The 21,779-nt window shown below is 46.8% G+C and overlaps 1 protein-coding gene across 3 annotated transcripts in view; it reads right to left on the reverse strand.

The window, feature by feature from the left end:
- Positions 1-21,779, reverse strand: part of AGAP2 (ArfGAP with GTPase domain, ankyrin repeat and PH domain 2) — a 1,175,901-nt gene that overhangs the window by 415,744 nt on the left and 738,378 nt on the right. For all 3 annotated transcript variants that reach the window (XM_069653347.1, XM_069653346.1, XM_069653345.1), the window contains exon 2: positions 7,467-7,525. In XM_069653347.1, the coding sequence (XP_069509448.1) occupies positions 7,467-7,525 (59 nt within the window). The remainder of the gene's footprint in view (positions 1-7,466; positions 7,526-21,779) is intronic.

The following is a 21,779-nucleotide window of genomic DNA, read 5'->3' on the forward strand; positions in this document are numbered from 1 at the left end:
CCTCTCCAAATAACCCGAATTCCCCAATAAGCCTCCCCCATTCGAAAGTAACCCACCAAACCACAATTAAAAACATGACTACCATCACTCAGACCTCTTTCTACCACAGCCGCACCCCAGGAAGTTAAGTCAGTACAAATGTCATGAATCCTCATCATACCCCAAAACATATATCCAATCCTCGCCAACCACCAATGCTCACACCTAAAATCAAACCATAAACTCGTACTGAAAAAACCCAGAGAAACATAGATGCAAAACAATAGCCCCACGATTAAATCATCAATAATCATTGTTAATGTCAAACATTTGCCTATTCCAATTCCACGTCTCTCACATACTACCTGCTACTCATTCAGTTCAAAGCTTCAATACCACCTCACACCCTCTTCCCGAATTCAACCAGATAACCCCTAACCATATCTCCATTCAGGAAAGTTGCCTACAATGGCTGAACCCAGTTCCAACACACACATGACAACACCTCCTGGGGTTCATAAACAAAGTCAGACCGCAGGAATTGATAAACAACCCTACAGATAATGATAATATCACCCCATTATTATGAGCAACCCCAGACAAAACAAGCAAATAACACCCACCCTGCTGCCTACGTCCATACATTAGACACAAATACACAATCCATCACTAGCAAAACCCACCATCCCACATCGATTACTGACAGCTGAAGCTGCCATAAACATCAATTCCACTACTAACTTGCGGCATGACTTAGCCCCGCACTCCATCTAGCTGTAGATATCTACAATTCATACAAGACAGAGATAAGTTTGCATGAGGCAGGGTACAAATAAAAAACTAACCATGTATGACCAACCAAAGTCTTCAAGCTCTGCAATCCTGAAGTAAGAGGTATATGAAATAAGAGAAGGCCACCAAATCAGAGCCCACACCAGAGACCACATTCATCCATATCCTCTTACACGCAAAGAAGCATGTCAGCCTCTATGGTATCAAACACACGTGAACTACACCCCTAATATGATGAAATCCCACCCGTCAGTTCAAGTCCCCCACATTCAATATACACCCAATAAGCCATTCTCACTAAGAATTCCATCACCAATTGTTAATGAAAAACACAGTCCAAAGTATCATACTAAGAAAGCTTCACACAAGCAACCTAACAATACAAGAACCGGCATAGGCATATCAACCATCCCTGATCATGCCACCGGTCCAAATGTCATACCCATCAATACTGAAAACAATACCCCGAAACATTGTAATATGAGCGCCAGAGAATATCCATTAGCAAGAGACTAGCCCACTGCCCCCCTGCATAAGGAGAGCAGTAGGCAGACACTGTGAAGATATTGACAACTTCATTTAAAGTTCCACTCCCGGACCCCTCACCAGCAGGCATCACATACCTCGTATCGTGTAACACTCGCCAAATGAAGACTATGACACCATGACATGTTTCCCCCAGTGAAGTTCCTGAGGATGAGCACCAACAAGTAGAAAGCAATAAACAAAACCTGGGCAAGTACATGGGAACAGCAATGGCTGGAAAACATCTATTATTATAGCAGTGACCAGACCCATCTGCCTGCCCAAGAAACATGCACTGCACACATACCACCACGTCACATGAATCCAGTCCACTACAGTCTGGCTGATTGTGGTAGATTGGGCACATTGGGTCGGGAAGGTAACACAGGCGACATGCGTTATCACCTATACCGCTGCATTACAAAGTACAGACATTGCCTGTAAAATACATCAAATTAATACGTGGTCAACATTCATTTAGGTAGTCTCAGTGCCCAATACACAGCCAAGCGTGCAACACTGCGCCCATCACGATCCACCTTATGAGCCAACCACCAAATGCAACTGCTGTCAACTCCATGTTCTGCATCTGTATTTACATGATGGCATTCATCAGCATATCCGAAAGTACACACATACCGCATGTACAGGCAGTCATTCAGGTCGACTCCAGCAACAACAACAAAAAAGGACATTGTACCTCTGCATGAAACCATATTCAAAAGGCCCCTCGGGTGTATGAATTCACCACCTGCCATCCCAATTTAAAGCATAACGTTGGTATTGCCAAAAGGCTCATTGTTGTTGTTGTTGTTGTTGTTGTTGTTGTTGTTGCAATAGAAAACGAAATCATCCGGCTATTCACAGCCGACACACACATAAAACTCTGGTGCCTTTTGATGATTGAATCCGCCGTATCTTTGCTGTTCCTGGACCGGCCGGACCTTCCGAAGATGTGCCGGCGCATGATGGGAAATTCCATCCAACTCGGTACTAGGCCCTTCAGTTGCGTATTGGTGGGGGGAAAGTGATCGGGAGAGGCAGGAGGGTGGGACCGGGCTCCACAGCTCAGTGACAGCATCCCCTGTGAGAACTGTACATTCCGGCCTCCTGATTGACCAGCATTTTCCATGTTGCTTAGGCAGATTTGCTAGAGGCTAGCACTGTTTCCACCACAAATTGGAGTGCACATTCATCGACCTGGTTCACATACATGTATTTGGTTTGGTGCTCTGAATAGTTGCATCTCAGTAATTGCCACAGTTCATTATGCCATGAACTGGTACATCTAACTGAACATAATGTCGATTGGAGTACATCTCTATGAAATACCTGGGTGCCCTCGTTAAAGATAGAACACACATAAGCTGATGAGTGAGAGCACTAATGATTCCAGCCAGGTAAGAGTGAAAGTCCAAGGCTGGCATGGCCAACGTGAAAAAAACAAACAAAAAACGTTCCATCCGTGAGCAGGTTATGCAACGGCTTCTCCCCACATCCCTGTCTATGTTCAAACAAATTGGGAAATAAAACACCTCTCCCTCTGTCTTAGGAGCTCAAATAAATTCAAGCATATGATGATCCACAGGGCAACTGAACACTGACCAAAGGCTGATGAGAGGAGATGAAATGGGGTTGTAAGCCACACATGCAACCTAGTATAGACTACAGACCTGCATTGGTAGAGGGGGATGACATCCATCGACTGCAGTCCTGCAAATGGAAGGAGACGTGAAGCAGATCGAAATGTCTATGGATATAGACATGCCACAGCGTTCCTCCTGAAGGGGGCTGAGGGGTTTCCATCCTAACAAAAGCAGATATGCCACCTAGTGCCATCAAGCCGGCAGCCGCTCACAACACATACAATGTGCTGTAGCTTGCTGGTTCTTCGGACGTCTCACAACGTGCAAGGTTCTTTCTTCTGATTTCAGCCTCCGCACGCATAGCTTCCGGGTCTGTCACTCGGTCACATGACTCTTCCGCCTCCTAGGTCCACTATTCTAATCTTCGAACTTCACGCCGTGGCTGAGCATGATGGCAAGTTTTCTTTTGAAAATAAGCATTTAACTGATTGTCTCATGGGCGCCATTTTAACCAATATACTTATCAACAATATTAAAATGTGCAATTGCAAACAAAATCCTTGGTGAAGATTTCAATATGTGAAATGACACTTACATGTAATGATTAATTATCCATTAACCCTGGCTGGTTTGCCAAAGCCTTTAACCACTTTAGAGCCTCGTTAGGGTCAGCAGTGACTTTTTCACCTTCAGGGAGAATCAAAGTAAGTCAATTAGCCCTATTAAGGAAGGCTTTCACCCCCAAAGATCTTGCCAATTCCTTTGGTTCCCTAAAAGATTTCCTGATCTCCAATACCTCTTTTGGATAATCCGGATATATAAAAATCCTTTGTTTCTTGTAGTGTATTATTTCAATGTTTCTGGCTGCTCTTAGAACATCTTCCTTGGTCCGGGTGCACATAAATGAGATCAGGATCTGTCTTGGTTTAAGGCCCATTCTCTTGCCAATTCTATATATATTGTCAATGTCCATCAAGGTTATTTTTTCACATTTGACAGAGTTTTTCAACACATCCAACATTTTTTGGACCAGATCTTCCTTCTCATCCTCCTCTAGTCCAACAATCCATATGTTTTTGCTTCTTATCTTCAAATCAAGTTCCATAGTTTTGGCTTTCCCCTTGAAGAAGTCATCCTTCAGGTTTTTGTATGCTCTGAAGCTCCCGGAAATCTCAGATGTCATGGAGGCAGTACCATTTTCCAAAACTGAAACCCGGTTATCAATTTGTGCCACTTTCAACGTCAAATCTTCCATGGATGATTTACATCAACCACATCTTGAGCCACTTTCCCTAAGTCTGGCACCACTTTTGAAAGTAGGGAGTAGATATCTTGTGGACTTGGAATCTCTGCCATATCTGTAGCTAATTTGGTTTTCTTAGGCACTGGATTGTTGTTTGGAGTTCATAATCTTCAATTATCAATATATAGTAGAGGGCCAGGAGCTGCTGGTTTATGCTGCTGCCTCGGATTCCTGCATTCTGGAATTTCTCTCCATTGGAATCTTTGTAGCAGTTGGGGCAAAGAATTGTGTCGCATAAGTAGGTGGGCCATCTATGATATGCCGGCCTATAACCTATACTTGTAGTTCATCCCACTCTTCAACAAGGGACACCTGCCATCGTTTCGCTCGATATCCGGGCTGTCCAACTCATGGCCTCGAGGACTGGAAATCTGCCAGATTTTCAGGATATCGCTTATTAATATTCATGAACAAAAATGTTTATATGTGATCTTACCGACCACGATTACGAAGTGGTAAATTTCATCACGGACAAAACATGGAAAAACAATTATTTTTTTGTTTTTTTAATATGGGCCCCCAAACCCCTTTTTTCCCACCCTTTTAAAGCCATCCACCCCATTTAACCCCTTACCGCACTACCCTTTATGGATGTATTTAATCTTTTCTGTGTTATTGTCCGCTCTGTTTTGTTTGTAATAAACCGACTGGACACCCAAAAATGTGCATCTAGAAAAACTTGTGTACAGGCGCGTTATAAATGCCATATCATACATTTAGAGTCATTGTATGCAAATTTATCTCATGAATATTGAGAGGTATCCTGAAAATCAGTCATGGCCTCGAGTTGGACAACCCTGCTGTATACAGACATCTCTCCCTTCTGCTTAATAATCATTCCATCGAGTATCCCACTCACCTATTCTTCAAACCCTCTTCCTTTTCCTTGGCATTTGGTGTAAGCACTGTTACCTCAGTAGGGTCTGTTTTGGACCATCGTGCAAACAGTCGCCACTCTTCCATGTCCCTTCGAGGGGGAAACTACGGAAGGGATCCGTCCCAAAAGGAGGGTTCTCTGATGCGTGTATACTTGATGGGGTGCTTGGATTAGGTGCATCCCTTTACGCCCTCTTCCATCATCTGGCCACATTGGGGGTTACAGGGCAGAACTAGCGGTGGGGCACCACAGAAGGGGGGATTCCTCTTTCAAGCTACCAAGGTCCGGCACATTTTTAGGACTTCCTTTAGCATACCAACCAAAATCTTCAAAAAATAAATTCTTGTGAAGACAATTCGCATTGGCTTAAATGCTTGATAGAGGAAATTAGGAAATACTTTTATGCATATGATGTAGACTGCCAAGGCGGTTGAGGGCTAAGGCTTATATCTCTCACGGAACCCACGTTCATTTCCAGGATAGTTCGGTGTGGTGGTAGCGCGTGCTGTGAAATGGAAGGCCAGACTCAGGTTGAACAAGGACCACAGTGATAGACTCCCGCAGAGTTGTCCAACTCCAATCTTCGAGAGCCGGAAACCAGACTGGTTTTCAGGATATCTCTCATTAATATGCATGGGGAATAATTTGCATACATTTAGAATCATTGTATGCAAATTTATTTCATTAATATGAATGAAGGGTATCAATAAAATCTGACATGGATCCGGCCCTCTGTGGAGCAAATTATTTATGTGACCTGCCGTCCATTATTATCAGTGAGGGTGCAGACTAGCTAAATACGATGGTAAGGAGGGTTGTCTAAAACAATGACAGTGGCTATGATCAATTTAAAGCCTTCCAGCCATGACCTTTTGGTTTTACTCAGAAGGATATGGCAATTTAACTTCGGTATTCCTCCTGTGCTGGGTCAAAAGTAGGGTCATGCCGAATAGTCTGGAATACAAAGGGAGTTTTCAACAAGCTCCCCATCTTCGTCACAAACTGGTCACTCTATCAAGGTGACATTTAGCTGGGGGGCTTGCTCATTTTGGAGACAGGGGCGGTGCCCCACACGTTTTTCTGTACTGCAAATGTGATTCTGTATAACATATCCGGTTCACAGGAAGCTGTGCATGTCATGTGTGTGGCTATTGAGGGAGGAGGGCTTGGGGATGCATTGTATATGCTCAGTGCAAAGCGCTCTATTGCGCCCTCGCTGCCGCCCAGCTGTGTGCAAGCGTCCTGATTGGTGAGTGATTTCTAGACTACATTATCTTCAAGCTTATCATACTGCGGTTCCTATGAAAATAATGTAATCAAGCATAACATAATGGCACTTATTAATCCTTATCACATCCAGGGCATTGCCACAGCGTGAGCTGGCACACGCTCCGTCACCCTTCCTGGTCGCCTTCTGCTGCTTCCCACAGCGCATGATTGATGACGTGCAGCGGCAAGGTTGTTGTCACAGTAATGTACAGTGACGGGCCCTGCCTCACAAGGCTTGAGACTGACTGACCACTCAAGGCAAGTGATCGCACGGGCCGTGCCAGGATTTGGCAGGCCCTGGCAGACTAGACATCCTTGGCCCCCATATGTGTATGGATACTCACTTTGCTGTGAGTGACATCACAGAAAATGTGGTCACAGGGAGTGGCCTCAGTTTGATACTTGAGGGTATCATGGGAAGTTACATTAGAAGAAGTGCCATTAGCAATCAAAGAGACAAATAAAATGTATGAATTCTCACTATTAGGATTATTACTATTCCTTTATGTGAAGCTTTCTTTAAATAGCCTACAATGTGACGTGAATAACTTCTATGGACCTTGGTAGTAAAGGCACAGTTAGGTAAAAGCATTAGCCCAAGATCACACGCTTTAGATACATGGTGAAGTCGAGAGCTGGGACCATTCTTCAGCCTAGGTGCTTGATCACATTACTTCCCAGCTCTGGTTGGTGGAAACATCTGCTGTTTCTCTTATCTTACGGAGATAACTTGAACAATATACAAATCATAACACACCAACATATATGTAAATCATTTAGAATGTGTTAATTCTAGCTTTATTTTCTCTGTCTTGAATGCTAGTCTACAAGAACCAGAAGGCAAAGACACCGGAAGTAGCGGCCAGACATGATCACTGTTCAGCAAAGCATCTGCCATAAGAACGAACTAAGACTGAGCTCATCATGCAAGCCTCCCGGCATTAAGAGCTAACCCTCAGGGCCAGAAACCCTCTTCAACAGGAAGATCCCCCACCACCCCAGAGATGGCGTCCACCTACCACTCTCAGTTCCGGGACAACCCTCAGGGAAAGAAACCCTATTCAACAGGTAGAGCCCAGCCAGCCCACCTCCCCCAGCCTCGCCCCGAAAACCCCCAGAGATGGCGTCCACCTACCACTCTCAGTTCCGGGACGGAGCGGCTCAGCGCCCATTCTTGACTGTTTGCCACAGACTCTAAACAAGAAAAAGAAAGAAACAAAATCGTTAGTTTCCCTTTCAGCCTTTGGATTGGATATTATGTAACAAGAACCACTAACAATCACATGAGCACACTTCACACTAATACAAGCAGATTAACAATCACACAATAATCCGATAGTGGCAATCTAAAAAACACAGGTTGCAATTGAAATAGAGAACATATGGTTGTGCATTTCTCTGATTGTGCACATTTGCATTCACGCGTTGAAGGGAGCATTGTGGTTATAATTGAATGGTGCCACCCGGTCCTAAACCAGGCACCCGGGCATCTCGCCACACATGGGAACACAGGTCGTTAAGCAGAGCTCGATGCATACATTTGTGTTAATACACCACGCTGGCAACAGTGGCAGTGGGGTTTGCAGGCATGATTGACGGTGGCAAGGCAGTTGCTTTTCTGCAGCCGAACTTTTCAAAATCTGCATCCCTTTTAATTTTAGCCACCAAATATACGTCCCAAAAATGTGAATTATCAGGGGAATAGCTGCGGCCACCGGAGCAATGGTAAGTACATGCATTTTCAGAGTGAAGGGAACTATGTAGCAGGGTGCGTGTCCTGGTGCGTGGGGCTAGAGAGGTCTGAGGCCAGGCCCAGGTGAAGGCAAGTTAAGCCATCAAAGCAGAGCCCAGCAGGATTGTAATTCATTCCTTCTCTGGCTGGGAGGTTCTAGGGTACAGCAGTGCCACCTTCTCCTCTGTTTGGGGCAGAAGTGGCTCAGAAAGAGCCACACAAAGTGTTCAAATGAACTAAGGACCAACGCGTGGGTGCCAAGAACAGCGGGCCAGCAGCGCGATCTACCATGTGCAAATCTACCAAAGGAGAAGCAGGCTGCTGGATCACCGGAGCCAGACTGATCCCCCAGAATCCTTCAGGCCCCTTACTGCTCTCAAATCTTGCACCCCCTGAGACGGGGGGTAGGCGGGACTTTGCTTGAAGTTGGCCTGCCAGCCAGAAGAGTGGGGCTGGAGGAGCCACCAAGCCATACAAGGCAGCCAGGTTTTCTGGATCCCCGCAATGGATATTTGTGAGGGCACATTTACATAGCAAGGTTTGCTGTAGCGATTATGTTGATTTCTTGTGGTCATTCTGAAACGCACATGGATTTCACTTTTTGCCGTGTTGATCAGCGCGACCCTATTCCCCAAAATTGGCTAAAGACCCTCACAGAAAAACTCTGAGGATAATATTGACTGGGATGAAATCAAATGTACCTGCAACATCCAAAGAGAGGGGATGTTACCGCTACTACGCCATTAGAGACACGCGAGGAGTGACAGGCGGGACATGGTTAAACCACAGTGTAGAGGAGGCTTACGGCCTGCGCCAATGCAACCCCCAAACCCCCTCCCCCATCAAATCCTTGTTTGCAGAAGATCCTGTGTTTCTCCAAACAGGCTGCACCAAATCAAGGGTTTACTGGCCCCACTGCTCAGAATCCCTTTGTTTAGTTTCAGTAGTGTTTAAAGGGGTGGAGTGGTAGGATCAGTGCATGGACCCAGGTAAGGAGACAAGTGCTGGCTGACAGTGGCAGGGTGTGTGGCAGGATCAGTGCAGGGACCCAGGTAAGGAGACAAGTGCTGGCTGACAGTGGCAGGGTGTGTGGCAGGATCAGTGCGGGGACCCAGGTAGGGAGACAAGTGCTGGGTGACAGTGGCAGGGTGTGTGGCAGGATCAGTGCAGGGACTCCAGTAAGGAGACAAGTGCTGGCTGACAGTGGCAGGGTGTGTGGCAGGATCAGTGCAGGGACCCAGGTAAGGAGACAAGTGCTGGCTAACAGTGGCAGGGTGTGTGGCAGGATCAGTGCAGGGACCCAGGTAAGGAGACAAGTGCTGGCTGACAGTGGCAGGGTGTGTGGCAGGATCAGTGCAGGGACTCCAGTAAGGAGACAAGTGCTGGCTAACAGTGGCAGGGTGTGTGGCAGGATCAGTGCAGGGACCCAGGTAAGGAGACAAGTGCTGGCTGACAGTGGCAGGGTGTGTGGCAGGATCAGTGCAGGGACTCCAGTAAGGAGACAAGTGCTGGCTAACAGTGGCAGGGTGTGTGGCAGGATCAGTGCAGGGACCCAGGTAAGGAGACAAGTGCTGGGTGACAGTGGCAGGGTGTGTGGCAGGATCAGTGCAGGGACCCAGATAGGGAGACAAGTGCTGGGTGACAGTGGCAGGGTGTGTGGCAGGATCAGTGCAGGGACCCAGATAGGGAGACAAGTGCTGGGTGACAGTGGCAGGGTGTGTGGCAGGATCAGTGCAGGGACTCCAGTAAGGAGACAAGTGCTGGCTAACAGTGGCAGGGTGTGTGGCAGGATCAGTGCAGGGACCCAGGTAAGGAGACAAGTGCTGGCTGACAGTGGCAGGGTGTGTGGCAGGATCAGTGCAGGGACTCCAGTAAGGAGACAAGTGCTGGCTAACAGTGGCAGGGTGTGTGGCAGGATCAGTGCAGGGACCCAGGTAAGGAGACAAGTGCTGGCTGACAGTGGCAGGGTGTGTGGCAGGATCAGTGCAGGGACCCAGGTAAGGAGATAAGTGCTGGGTGACAGTGGCAGGGTGTGTGGCAGGATCAGTGCAGGGACTCCAGTAAGGAGACAAGTGCTGGCTAACAGTGGCAGGGTGTGTGCCAGGATCAGTGCAGGGACCCAGGTAAGGAGACAAGTGCTGGCTGACAGTGGCAGGGTGTGTGGCAGGATCAGTGCAGGGACCCAGGTAGGGAGACAAGTGCTGGGTGAGGAGACAAGTGCTGGTTGACAGTGGGCAAGGTGTGTGGCAGGATCAGTGCAGGGACCCAGGCAAGGAGACAAGTGCTGGGTGACAGTGGCAGAGTGTGTGGCAGGATCAGTGCAGGGACCCAGGTAAGGAGATAAGTGCTGGCTGACAGTGGCAGGATGTGTGGCAGGATCAGTGCAAGGACCCAAGTAAGGAGACAAGTGCTGGCTGACAGTGGCAGGGTGTGTGGCAGGATCAGTGCAGGGACCCAGGTAAGGAGACAAGTGCTGGCTGACAGTGACAGGATGTGTGGCAGGATCAGTGCAGGGACCCAAGTAAGGAGATAAGTGCTGACTGACAGTGGCAGGATCAGTGCAAGGACCCAAGTAAGGAGACAAGTGCTGGCTGACAGTGGCAGGGTGTGTGGCAGGATCAGTGCAGGGACCCAGGTAAGGAGACAGGTGCTGGCTGACAGTGGCAGGGTGTGTGGCAGGATCAGTGCAGGGACCCAGGTAAGGAGACAAGTGCTGGGTGAGGAGACAGGTGCTGGCTGACAGTGGGCAAGGTGTGTGGCAGGATAAGTGCAGGGTCCCAGGTAAGGAGACAAGTGCTGGCTGACAGTGGCAGGGTGTGTGGCAGGATCAGTGCAGTGACCCAGGTAAGGAGACAAGTGCTGGCTGACAGTGGCAGGGTGTGTGGCAGGATCAGTGCAGTGACCCAGGTAAGCAGACAAGTGCTGGCTGACAGTGGCAGCGTTTGTGGCAGGATCAGTGCAGGGACCCAGGTAAGGAGACACGTGCTGGCTGACAGTGTCAGGGTGTGTGGCAGGATCAGTGCAGGGACCCAGGTAAGGAGACACGTGTTGGGTGACAGTGGCAGGATGTGTGGCAGGATCAGTGCAGTGACCCAGGTAAGAAGACAGGTGCAGGGTGAAAGTGGCAGGGTGTGTGGCAGGATCAGTGCAGGGACCCAGGTAAGGAGACAGGTGCAGGCTGACAGTGGCAGGGTGTGTAGCAGGATCAGTGCAGGGAGCCAGGTAAGGCGACAAGTGCTGGGTGAGGAGACAAGTGCTGGTTGACAGTGGGCAAGGTGTGTGGCAGGATCAGTGCAGGGACCCAGGTAAGGAGACAAGTGCTGGGTGAAAGTGGCAGGGTGTGTGGCAGGATCAGTGCAGGGACCCAAGTAAGGAGACAAGTGCTGGCTGACAGTGGCAGGGTGTGTGGCAGGATCAGTTCAGGGACCCAGGTAAGGAGACAAGTGCTGGGTGAGGAGACAGGTGCTGGCTGACAGTGGGCAAGGTGTGTGGCAGGATAAGTGCAGGGACCCAGGTAAGGAGACAAGTGCTGGCTGATAGTGGCAGGGTGTGTGGCAGGATCAGTGCAGTGACCCAGGTAAGCAGACAAGTGCTGGCTGACAGTGGCAGCGTGTGTGGCAGGATCAGTGCAGGGACCCAGGTAAGGAGATACGTGCTGGCTGACAGTGGGCAAGGTGTGTGGCAGGATCAGTGCAGGGACCCAGGTAAGGAGAGAAGTGTTGGGTGGCAGTGTCAGGGTGTGTGGCAGGATCAGTGCAGTGACCCAGGTAAGAAGACAGGTGCTGGGTGAAAGTGGCAGGGTGTGTGGCAGGATCAGTGCAGGGACCCAGGTAAGGAGACAAGTGCTGGCTGACAGTGGCAGGATGTGTGGCAGGATCAGTGCAGGGACCCAGGTAAGGAGACAAGTGCTGGGTGAAAGTGGCAGGGTGTGTGGCAGGATCAGTGCAGTGACCCAGGTAAGAAGACAGGTGCTGGGTGAAAGTGGCAGGGTGTGTGGCAGGATCAGTGCAGGGAGCCAGGTAAGGCGACAAGTGCTGGGTGAGGAGACAAGTGCTGGCTGACAGTGGGCAAGGTGTGTGGCACAGGGACTGGGGGCCCAGTTCGTGGGTGTTGAGTGACGCGAGGCAGGGGGTGGCTAGCAGCAGGAGTGGAAAAAGAGGCGGCCTGCGGACAGGGTTGCAGATGAAGATGAGTATTTGGGTGTTAAACCCCACTTTAAAAGAAAGAACAGGGCAGGCAGTTGGGGGAGGTGGGGGCAATAAAAGGGCCACAGGAGGAGCAGAGGAGTGGCCCCCAGAAGTAAACATGCCTTTTAGGGGGCGCGGGCAGGGAGGCATAACAGACCGCTGAAGAAACAACACAGACGCCGTGAGATATGGCCGCGTTTAATTTAACACTTCTAAATAATGAGCACAGCAAAGTATAAACGTGACCCTAAAAGGTCAAATGCATAGTCATCACAGGTTGCATATCGAATCATATTCAATGTAGTTTGATGGGCGGTCCCGGTGTGACCGCTAACTCCTCCCCTCTCGGGGCTGTACCTTGGTGAGGTCCCCCCTAGGTTGTCACAGACCTCCCTACCATTCCCTATACTGGGGGGTGATCCCAGGAGGCACCCTTATCTTGCCGACCCCTTCCGCCTCCTGGCCCCACCCCCTTTGGTCCCATCCCTATTGGACCCACGGCCCCGGCCCTACGCCACTCAGGGGCAGGCCGTGCCCTCGCTACTGGCCCTACCGGCCTTAGGGTGCCCCCGGAGTGGTAAATAAATGATCACCTGGTCTGCCCCTACCTGCCCCATCACCTCTCGTGCTCTAGGGAGGGTGGGATAGAAACAGGACAGAGAGTGCGGCGGCAGGGCTCAGAGCGGCAGGCAGGGGGCGCTGCAGAATCCGAGGTCCCGGAGTGGCTTTGGCGTGTCGCTTGAGGGACTGGATGAGCTGTTGCTCTATCCAGGCTCCCAGACCCCAATTTAGTGGCTCCATTTGACGCCATTGCCGGCCCCTGCTGTCCTCCCATTGTACTGTTTGAGGCCATGTCAGCAAACCCCCAGCCAGTTCTAGACGGCTGCTTCCTGCAGCTGCCTGTTCCTCAGCCGATCCGGCGTCTCCCGCTCCGAACACCCCGTGGCCCCTCCAGCGGGGCAGGGGGCCCGTCTGCCAGAAAGAGGGGGACACTGGGAATGATGCTTCCAGATGCAGAGCTTCCAACCACAGTTTGGGGGAAACACGTAGATCCCGTTAGAGTGCATGACGCAATTAGTGCATATGAACATTTGTGACTCTGTGGGAACCAATCCCATGGAAGACTTAAAGAACCTCAATAACATTATAAAAGTAAAACACTGAAGCCCAAACTTTATGAGTCAATAGTAGCAAAATGCATGATTTCTCAAGGGCAGTGTTGCTGAGGATTCACAAGACTAAACATATGCAAATGAAGCTATGCATGATGTAAGCACTCTGTGTGACCTTTCCTCCCCTGCTGCACAGCGGATACATCAATGTATGGATCTGCCCTTCCCGGGAACCCCGCGCTCATCCCTGAGAGATGCAAAGCACTTTCTTCCAATTACTGATCTGATATACTGAAAGAACACCTTCCCATTGACCGTGCTTCACGTGACATTTCTATTGGTTATTACGTGTAATGATGATGGCATTTCATCCTCCTTGATCTCCTCTATGTTTGAAATTGATGATCAAGTTGCGCTCCTCAATGCCTCAGAAATGTACATTGGCTTTGATTGGAGCGGCGTTTGTTGGTTTTCCTCATTCCTAACCAAGCTTAAGTGGGCAAAATATAAGCATCCGTTTCCTCTCCAAAACAGATACTACATGCGGCCCATGCTCATTAATATCCACACGGAGCCGGGCGAGAGTTACGGACGTCTCCTTCAGTACACGGACGATACTCATCTGCGACTCAAAGCCAGAGACGAGCAAGATCTCATCCAGCTCCACAAGTGCTTAGGCCCTCCAAAATAGAATGTGAGGGCACCACCATACACTGAACCCTAAAAAGGAGTTTGCTCTTCAAACCACTTCCCCCCTCACAAATCCCAGCTCTTAGGACACGAAGGGTTCAACACAGCTCTAATCCCAAGATCTGAAGTCCAGGCATTCCAATTGGATAACAACCTACACAGCAATTAGCACACTTCCGATCCCATCTGCTGAGCAATAGTAAGGGCTAAATGCCTAAAACTGACAAACACAGTGGTCCATTATGGCTAGATTGCATTACATACAACCAGTCCTGTGACCAGCGTCCCAAAATAACACTTTGCTCCGATAGGTTTTGTTCAACATGCAGCAGCTTGCCGGCATCTGCACCGGTGGCTATGACCACATTACTTTCTCCCTGGTGAAGCTAGGTGTGTTTGAAAATTGCCTGCCGTCCTCAGAGTGAGTTTTAACGTCTGAAACTCTTCCACATTAGCTGCTGTGTTGCCTCTTGCCTCATGCTTTCCCTAAATCCACTGTAGGCCGTGATCAAACATTTTGATTTTGACCCGAAGATTGCTCTTAAAACTTTCATTTACTCACCCACCTGCTACCCAGTGGCGGTCTATTGACTAAAGCTCTGACCCCATAGTCATGACCCACTTCATCTGTGTTATGAAGCATACTTTGTGACACTTCAGGTAAGATACATTGCAAGTTCCTTTATTGTAGTTATGTCAAGTCGTTTAATAGGGACCAGGTGGCTGGGTTGCAACCCTCACTGATACATGGACATTCTCACCTCACAACACAACACCCTCTCTAAACTCACGCATTCCAGGCATCCACCCGAGCACAGCACACCAATCTCAAAGTGTTTTGTTGACCCATCGCCCCAATTCTATTTTCGAGGATGTGTTAATAATTTTCCCCAGGGGGTATGTAGGGCCTTTCATCCTTAGTGGCCATACTCTTTTAGCAATGATTGTCAAATGTGTAAGGGTGGTGCCTGCATCAGTAGGACCTACATGATCTCCATATCTTTGTCCAACTTCTGCGTATCCCAATCTCCATGGGCGTGCCCACGGATTTAATTTGTCGACGATTTAGAATATAAAACAGCTTTCTCTGGGGTAGGCACCAAATGCAGCCGAGACTGGATGCTATTAATTATCAACACGGCCCTAAAGAAAAGCATACTCGTCGGCAATGAAATCGATGAAGCTGAAACTGTATTTGCCCTTGACACGACAATCCTTAACATCAAAGAAAAGCTTGACTTAATAGACAAGCATACTAAAGAGTTTATTAAACTTACCACTGCTAACAAAATGGATAAACTCAAGAAAGATATTTCTACTTTTTCTAAGGAAACTGCCTACCTGTATTTGAGTCCCGACTATGCGGGGCCAGGCCTGTGGAATGACCCTTCTTATCCTAACTAGGGTCCGCAGCATTATAGAAAAAGAGTTACCTTCTCAGATAGTTCCTCAGATGGAAGCGTTTTTTTCCCAACCAAAACACACGCGGCCCAAGAGGTCGCCAATCGAATAGAGGCTCACGTAGAGGGAGAAGAGGACGCCAAAATTGGCCCTACCAACAATATATGCAGATGCCCATGTTTGTACCTCAAGGCCCTTACCAGGCCTTCCCTCCCCCGAACCTCCCTTTTCCTCCCGCCGATGCATAACCTACGCCTATAGAGAACATGTTTCACACAAGGAGGAGGTCTTACCAACGTTAACCAACACATCGGCAGTTTATAACATCTCGAAACAGATGCTTACCACTAACGAAATTGCAGTACTTGAGAAAGGTTTCTCCTTTATTCCTATGCGTAATTCAAGCCAGATGGACCTTGAATTAGAACTTCGTAGTTTTTTCAGAAAAATTCGGCTGAGAGACCATTTTGGTACAAACAATAGTGATTTAGAAAACAACAATACTCCATTTAGGCCAAAATCGACTTTCATGCCTACATCACAGATGGTTTCTAGTGAAACGATCACCTTTGAACGTGCTGTCCTTCGTGACTTTCATTCCATCTTTTCAGCTCAGGGTGATCCAATTTCAAATTGATGTTATAACTTTTCCAAAAAAGAATGGTCCTGCTTGCAAGAACTGAAAAGAGACACTTCTATTATTATCAAACAGGCAGATAAAGGTGGAGGAGTGGTCGTTTGTGACACATCCTTTTATGATTCAGAAGTACTAAGACAACTGGATAATGGGATCTTCTATTTCAAACTCAAGGGGGACCTGACAGAGACTATACAAAGTGAAATCTTAGCCCTGGTCACACGGGCTAAAGATGCGGATATCCTTAGTACCAAAGAATTTTTATTTCTCACTGACAAAGGAACACGCGTACCTTTGTTTTATATCTTGTTAAAAATCCACAAGAATATATTAAATCCTCCAGGCAGACCGATAGTGTCTCTTTGCGGTTCTATTCTAGAACCTTTGGGAAAATACATTGATTATTTCCTCAAACCTTTGGCAGCTAGTACACCGACCTACCTGGCTGATACCACTGATGCTATTGTCCATTTGGAAAACTTTCCATTCGATCCAGACAAAAACTTGTTTATCACTCTCGATGTCGAATCATTATATTCGAATATCCCTCAGTCAGAGTCATTGTCCATTATCAAGTGCTTCTTGGATCTCAGAGATGATCCACAGCTGGTTCCAAGCAAATTCATTATGGATCTCCTCCAAATTGCCCTGACTAAGAACTACTTTAGGTTTAAAGAGAGTTTCTACCTACAAGTTAAAGGTACCGCGATGGGTGCAGCATTTGCCCCCAATTACGCGACCCTTTTTATGTGGGCTTTTGAGAAGGTCTCGATTTTTGATATCTCCAATCCCTTTTTGCCATCTATTCTTTTTTATAAAAGATATATAGACGAAATTATAATCGTGTGGGATAAATCTATGGGAGATCATGAACAATTCCTGACTTGGATTAACTCATTGAATGACCATCTCAAGTTTACTATGTCTGTGGACAGTATGTCAATTTCATTCCTGGATCTGACACTTAAACATCAGAACGGTGCTATCATTGTGGACCTTTTCCGTAAAACTACGGATCGAAATACTATTCTTCACTTTGATAGTTTTCATCCGCAATCTTTAAGGGAAAGTATTCCCTATGGACAATTTTTAAGAGCTAGGCGGAACTGTATGAACAAGAAAGATTTTGTGTCTCAATCCAACATCATAGAGAACAGATTATCTCAGCGAGGTTATCCAGCTCACATATTGCGACAGTCCCGTAAAAGGGCAAGATATCAGCATCGCAAAGTCTTGTTGACTAAAAATACTCATACCACCCAGAATCAGTCGCGTATGGTCTGTGCCATGACCTACAGCACCCATCATGCCCAAATTAAGAAGGCAATTGCCAAGCACTGGCATCTACTTCAAATGGACATGTCCGACTTGGAACATCCTATGTATGCATTCAAAAAGGGCAGGAATTTGAAGAGTTTGCTATCCCAGGCAGATAGACTGCAGACCATCCAGGCACCTAAAACCATCACTGAAATGTGGGGCATGGAAAGGGTTACTGGTAACTATCCTTGTGGTAATTGTTGCAAGTGCAGATCTACCACAGTGACCAATACTGTTACCATCAACCATAGAGTCTGGAAACTGAGGGATCACACGACGTGTAATTCTAAAAACGTGATTTACGTGATTATGTGTTCATGTGACAAGTCATATATAGGCAAAACCTCTAGACCCATTAAACTGAGAATCTCTGAGCATAAGTCCAGAATTAGGACTCGCAATTTTTCTTCTCCTTTAGTTGCTCACTTTGTTGAACACCAACACGACTGTGAAAACTTACGTTGGTGGTGTCTTGAAAGAGTCACGGGACCAGACCATTATGCTATTGCCACCAAATTGTCCCGAAGGGAACAGTGGTGGATATTTAACACACAAAGTCATACACTAGGCCTGAATGCCCATGAAGAATGGCATGCGTTATTTCAATAGATCTTTAATGTCGAGACAGCTCTTGGACTCTAGCCCTCTAGCCTTTGGCTATCCTTGGTGCCTTCAGGCTCTAGCCTGTACAACTTCATTGATAACATGGTAGGTGTTACGTCCATCTTGACATCGGTAGAGATGTACCATAGGTTTGGGTGTATAATAATGTTTCCCTTCGTTGTCTCGACTTTTTTGGTGTTATTCCGGTTGTTATCCTTGAGATTGGTTTCACATTTTCTATTGTGGCATACTATACAAATGCCCTCATTTTGATGTACTCTGGCTTTTCTGGCCTTAGTCCTCTCTCTGGATTGCTTGCTTCTGCCTCTAGGCTCTGCCTAGTTTGATTGTTAATGCATCATACATCTTGTTATAATCTGACACGCGTTCTACACTGAACCAAGTGGCCAGTCACGTGATTTATTTCTATCGGCCCTCTATTCAGCCCCGGCCCTTTGTTTTGGCCTCGCTGCGCGATTTTCCACGTGGTGCGTGTGTGGGGGTTGTCCCTTGGTGTGCTCGATGCGCTCGGGCCGTGGTGTAGGTGACGATGGGCCTGCTGTGTGTTTTTGGGGGCGAGGTTTTGTTCGCTCGGCTTGTTTTCACGCGCGGCGCGTGGCTCTGTATTGGACGCGCCTTCCCGTGTAAGGGGTCATATGCAATAGAGACGTTTTAGACGTCCGATTTGATACGCCCATTGGCGTATTTAACCTCGGATACACGCCAACACAGGAAGTTCGCTTGCCGACTTCCTGGTGTGGTGTTGACGGCGTTTGCCTCTAAGGTAAGTAACTTTCAGCAGGTAGCCAGATGGAATCCCTCACGGTTTCGGCTTCTTTTCACCTTTCTATTCTAGATTAGGTTAAATATCTGTGGTGGAGGTATTCATGTTTACGAATTAGACTTGCTTATATGTTGAAACCTTTCAGTACAGTTATTTAGGTTACACAATAGACATATAGATCCTGCTGTGCATGGACTTGTCTAAGTTCAGTTTTTTACGAACTTTCAGATTATGCTTTCTGCCTTTACCTCATACAGTGCAGTGATGTATTCTATGTACGTTATATTTCGGGGCATAACAGATGATTTATCAGCTTTTTGTACCTTCTATTGCTCCATAGACTCTGTCTATCCTTGAATGATACTTGGAGGTTCACCCTTCTGGGGAACCCACTGAAATCCCGAACTGTCTATGAACTTGAGGCCGTACCACAGATAAAGGAATCACCTATTGATGGTACTTGATTGATAGATCTGGACTTGATCAATGGTGAGCATAATTACAAATTAAGATGTTGCCCTTATCCCTTTTCCCCGGGTGCAGCAGGATTTTCTTTTTTATCATTACTATTGTATCACTTTTTCGGCTTTTCCATCTCTTATTTTTCAATTAATCTTTGACACATGGGTGGTCCCATTGTTGGGTTTTCCTTTACATTTTTATATGTCTACATTAATTAGAATGGAATTTATTTATTTCTTTACTTTTGGTTTTCCTCTTTGGCTGCTTGCATCTCACTGAAGTCTTTTTTTACCAGAGAAATTGTATGACCACATTGTGGCTTTTTTTATTTTTATCCATTACAGATCTAATTTATTTGAGATTTGTTTCGGTGTGGCCGGATCGCCACTTCCTGGACTCTTTTGCCAGGCTCCTGGGCCCACCCCAAAAGGGTCTGAGATTATGGTAATTAGATTTTCTCTAATTAGATTTTCTCCCCTACTAGTCACTTTGCACGTTCCAACCCAATGTTGGGGGATTGGTCCTTCTTTGGGATCCTCAGATCACTTGTTTTTATGTACGGATATTATGTATGAACTATTGTGCTGTTTACATATATGGTTGTTCTGATGTTCTATCTTTCTGTTATTATTTTCTGTTTGGAGAACATACATTTTAGTGTCTCTCTGTAATTTGTAACATTTGTGTAGGTAAATCCAAGACACAGATGAATTTTCAAGAAAGTTTATACGGGAATGCTACGTCCTGATGAAGTTGGACATCATCTGTAATTCAGCTAGATGTGTTTTCCATCGAAACTACCTGTTCTAAGGCGCCATGCTCACTACACTGTTTTTATGTATTTGTGCTTTATTTCGCATTTCACCTCAGTAGTTGACATATAGCATCCCATGTTAGATTTTTTAGAGTATGGGTTTATTATCATTACTTTTGTGAAGATTCTTCAGTTTCTCGTTTTATGAAATATTTGAACTGCTACATTTGGAAACAACGATTTTTCTTCTCTGCCACTTTCAGGATTCAATCCATCTTTGAATTAATTTCTAAACCATCCTGACTTTGTTCGGTTGACCAGGATTTTTCCTACCCGAGGGATTCCCTTCTCTCGAGTGGGTTTAATCCACCGACACTGACTTAGACCTATTTGGGGATGATGGTGATCATTCCCCAGCTTGTGATCTGGCAGCAAGCTCTTAGCAGTCCTATTGGGAAATTAGTATTTTCTTCACATTATGCACTTTATTTATGCTGTATAGTTGTATGTTCTATATTTACATTTACTCCTATTCATGTATGAGCTCTGACTTATTTAATAATCATTTTAATTTTAGTTTTTGTGAATTATGTGCAGTGATCTGAGGAGTTTATAGAGGGACCGCTCCCGACTGCTGGTGGGATTGTGCTTCTTTCAGTAGACTTATTTACATATCCGCTGGCTTAATTTTTGTGCTTTGCCACGGATTTAATTTGACGTATTTCCAAGTCATACGCTCTGTGTGTGGCAACGTATAATTTATCATTTGTTATTTATAACGCACTTAATACCCATAGGTTTCTTTGCTGGACCCGGGGATCAAACCTGTGTTGCTCCACGTCGTCTTGCTTCCAAGGCGAGTGCGTTGCTCCTGAGCTATCCTCCTCGGATCTAAGACGGACGCCTCTGTACTCCTCTCGCAGATATGGCCTTCTTACTTGCCTCTGAGATGCTGGTATCCCCCACCATACCTGCCTCAATGTGGAGAACTAACCGGCTCTTTTTTCTGGGCAAGCCACTACTCAAGCCCTGTCTGGTGGGGGCCTCTTTTATTTCTTTTATTTTTTTGTTACTTGTTTTAATTGAAAATCAATTTTTACAAGAATTGAAGAAATTTTTAATTTTTTCTTTTTTTTGTTTTCTTTCTTTAAAAAAAAAGAAAATCGGTATTCTAGGGAGGGGGTAGGGTAGCCTCTTTGTATTTCACGTATCCTCTTTGCTAGTGGTATAGTGCCTGGCCACCATCCCCCTTTTTATTGAATTCAATTAGGGTAGACAATCTCAGCCCGAATGCTTAGTTTAGCAGCCATATACTCCAGTTAATGATAAGGATACATGGGAGCTCATCTTCCTTAATAAACGACTGGCGGCAGGGAGCCATTGCGCGTTGATGTAGGCTACTCCCCGCCGCCAAATTTTCATCATTTGCACGGCAGAGTGCTAAAGTGCAGGGCAAAAGGCGGCGTACACGGAATACACATGTGGACGCAGCCTTGTGTCCTGCACTTTAGCACTCCAACATGCAAAGTGCGTAAACTCTGCCTGGCATGCTCGCATGCCAGGCAGTGTTGACTTTTAATTGTGATCGCCACGTGCCCTGCTGACATGGCATGCGTCTCTCACAATTACAATTAAACGCTGTCGGGCAGAGTTTAACTTTGAACACTGCTTACTATGCGGGCATGGCAGGAAGCGTTTACAATGGGTCCCTATGCGTCCGCCTACTTTAAGCTGGTGCAAAAAGCCAGCGGACCCCATAGGGATCT

This window comes from Ambystoma mexicanum, chromosome 3q, assembly GCF_040938575.1.
Source record: "Ambystoma mexicanum isolate Mex_15411 chromosome 3q, UKY_AmexF1_1, whole genome shotgun sequence".
NCBI classification, from domain to species: Eukaryota; Metazoa; Chordata; class Amphibia; order Caudata; family Ambystomatidae; genus Ambystoma; species Ambystoma mexicanum.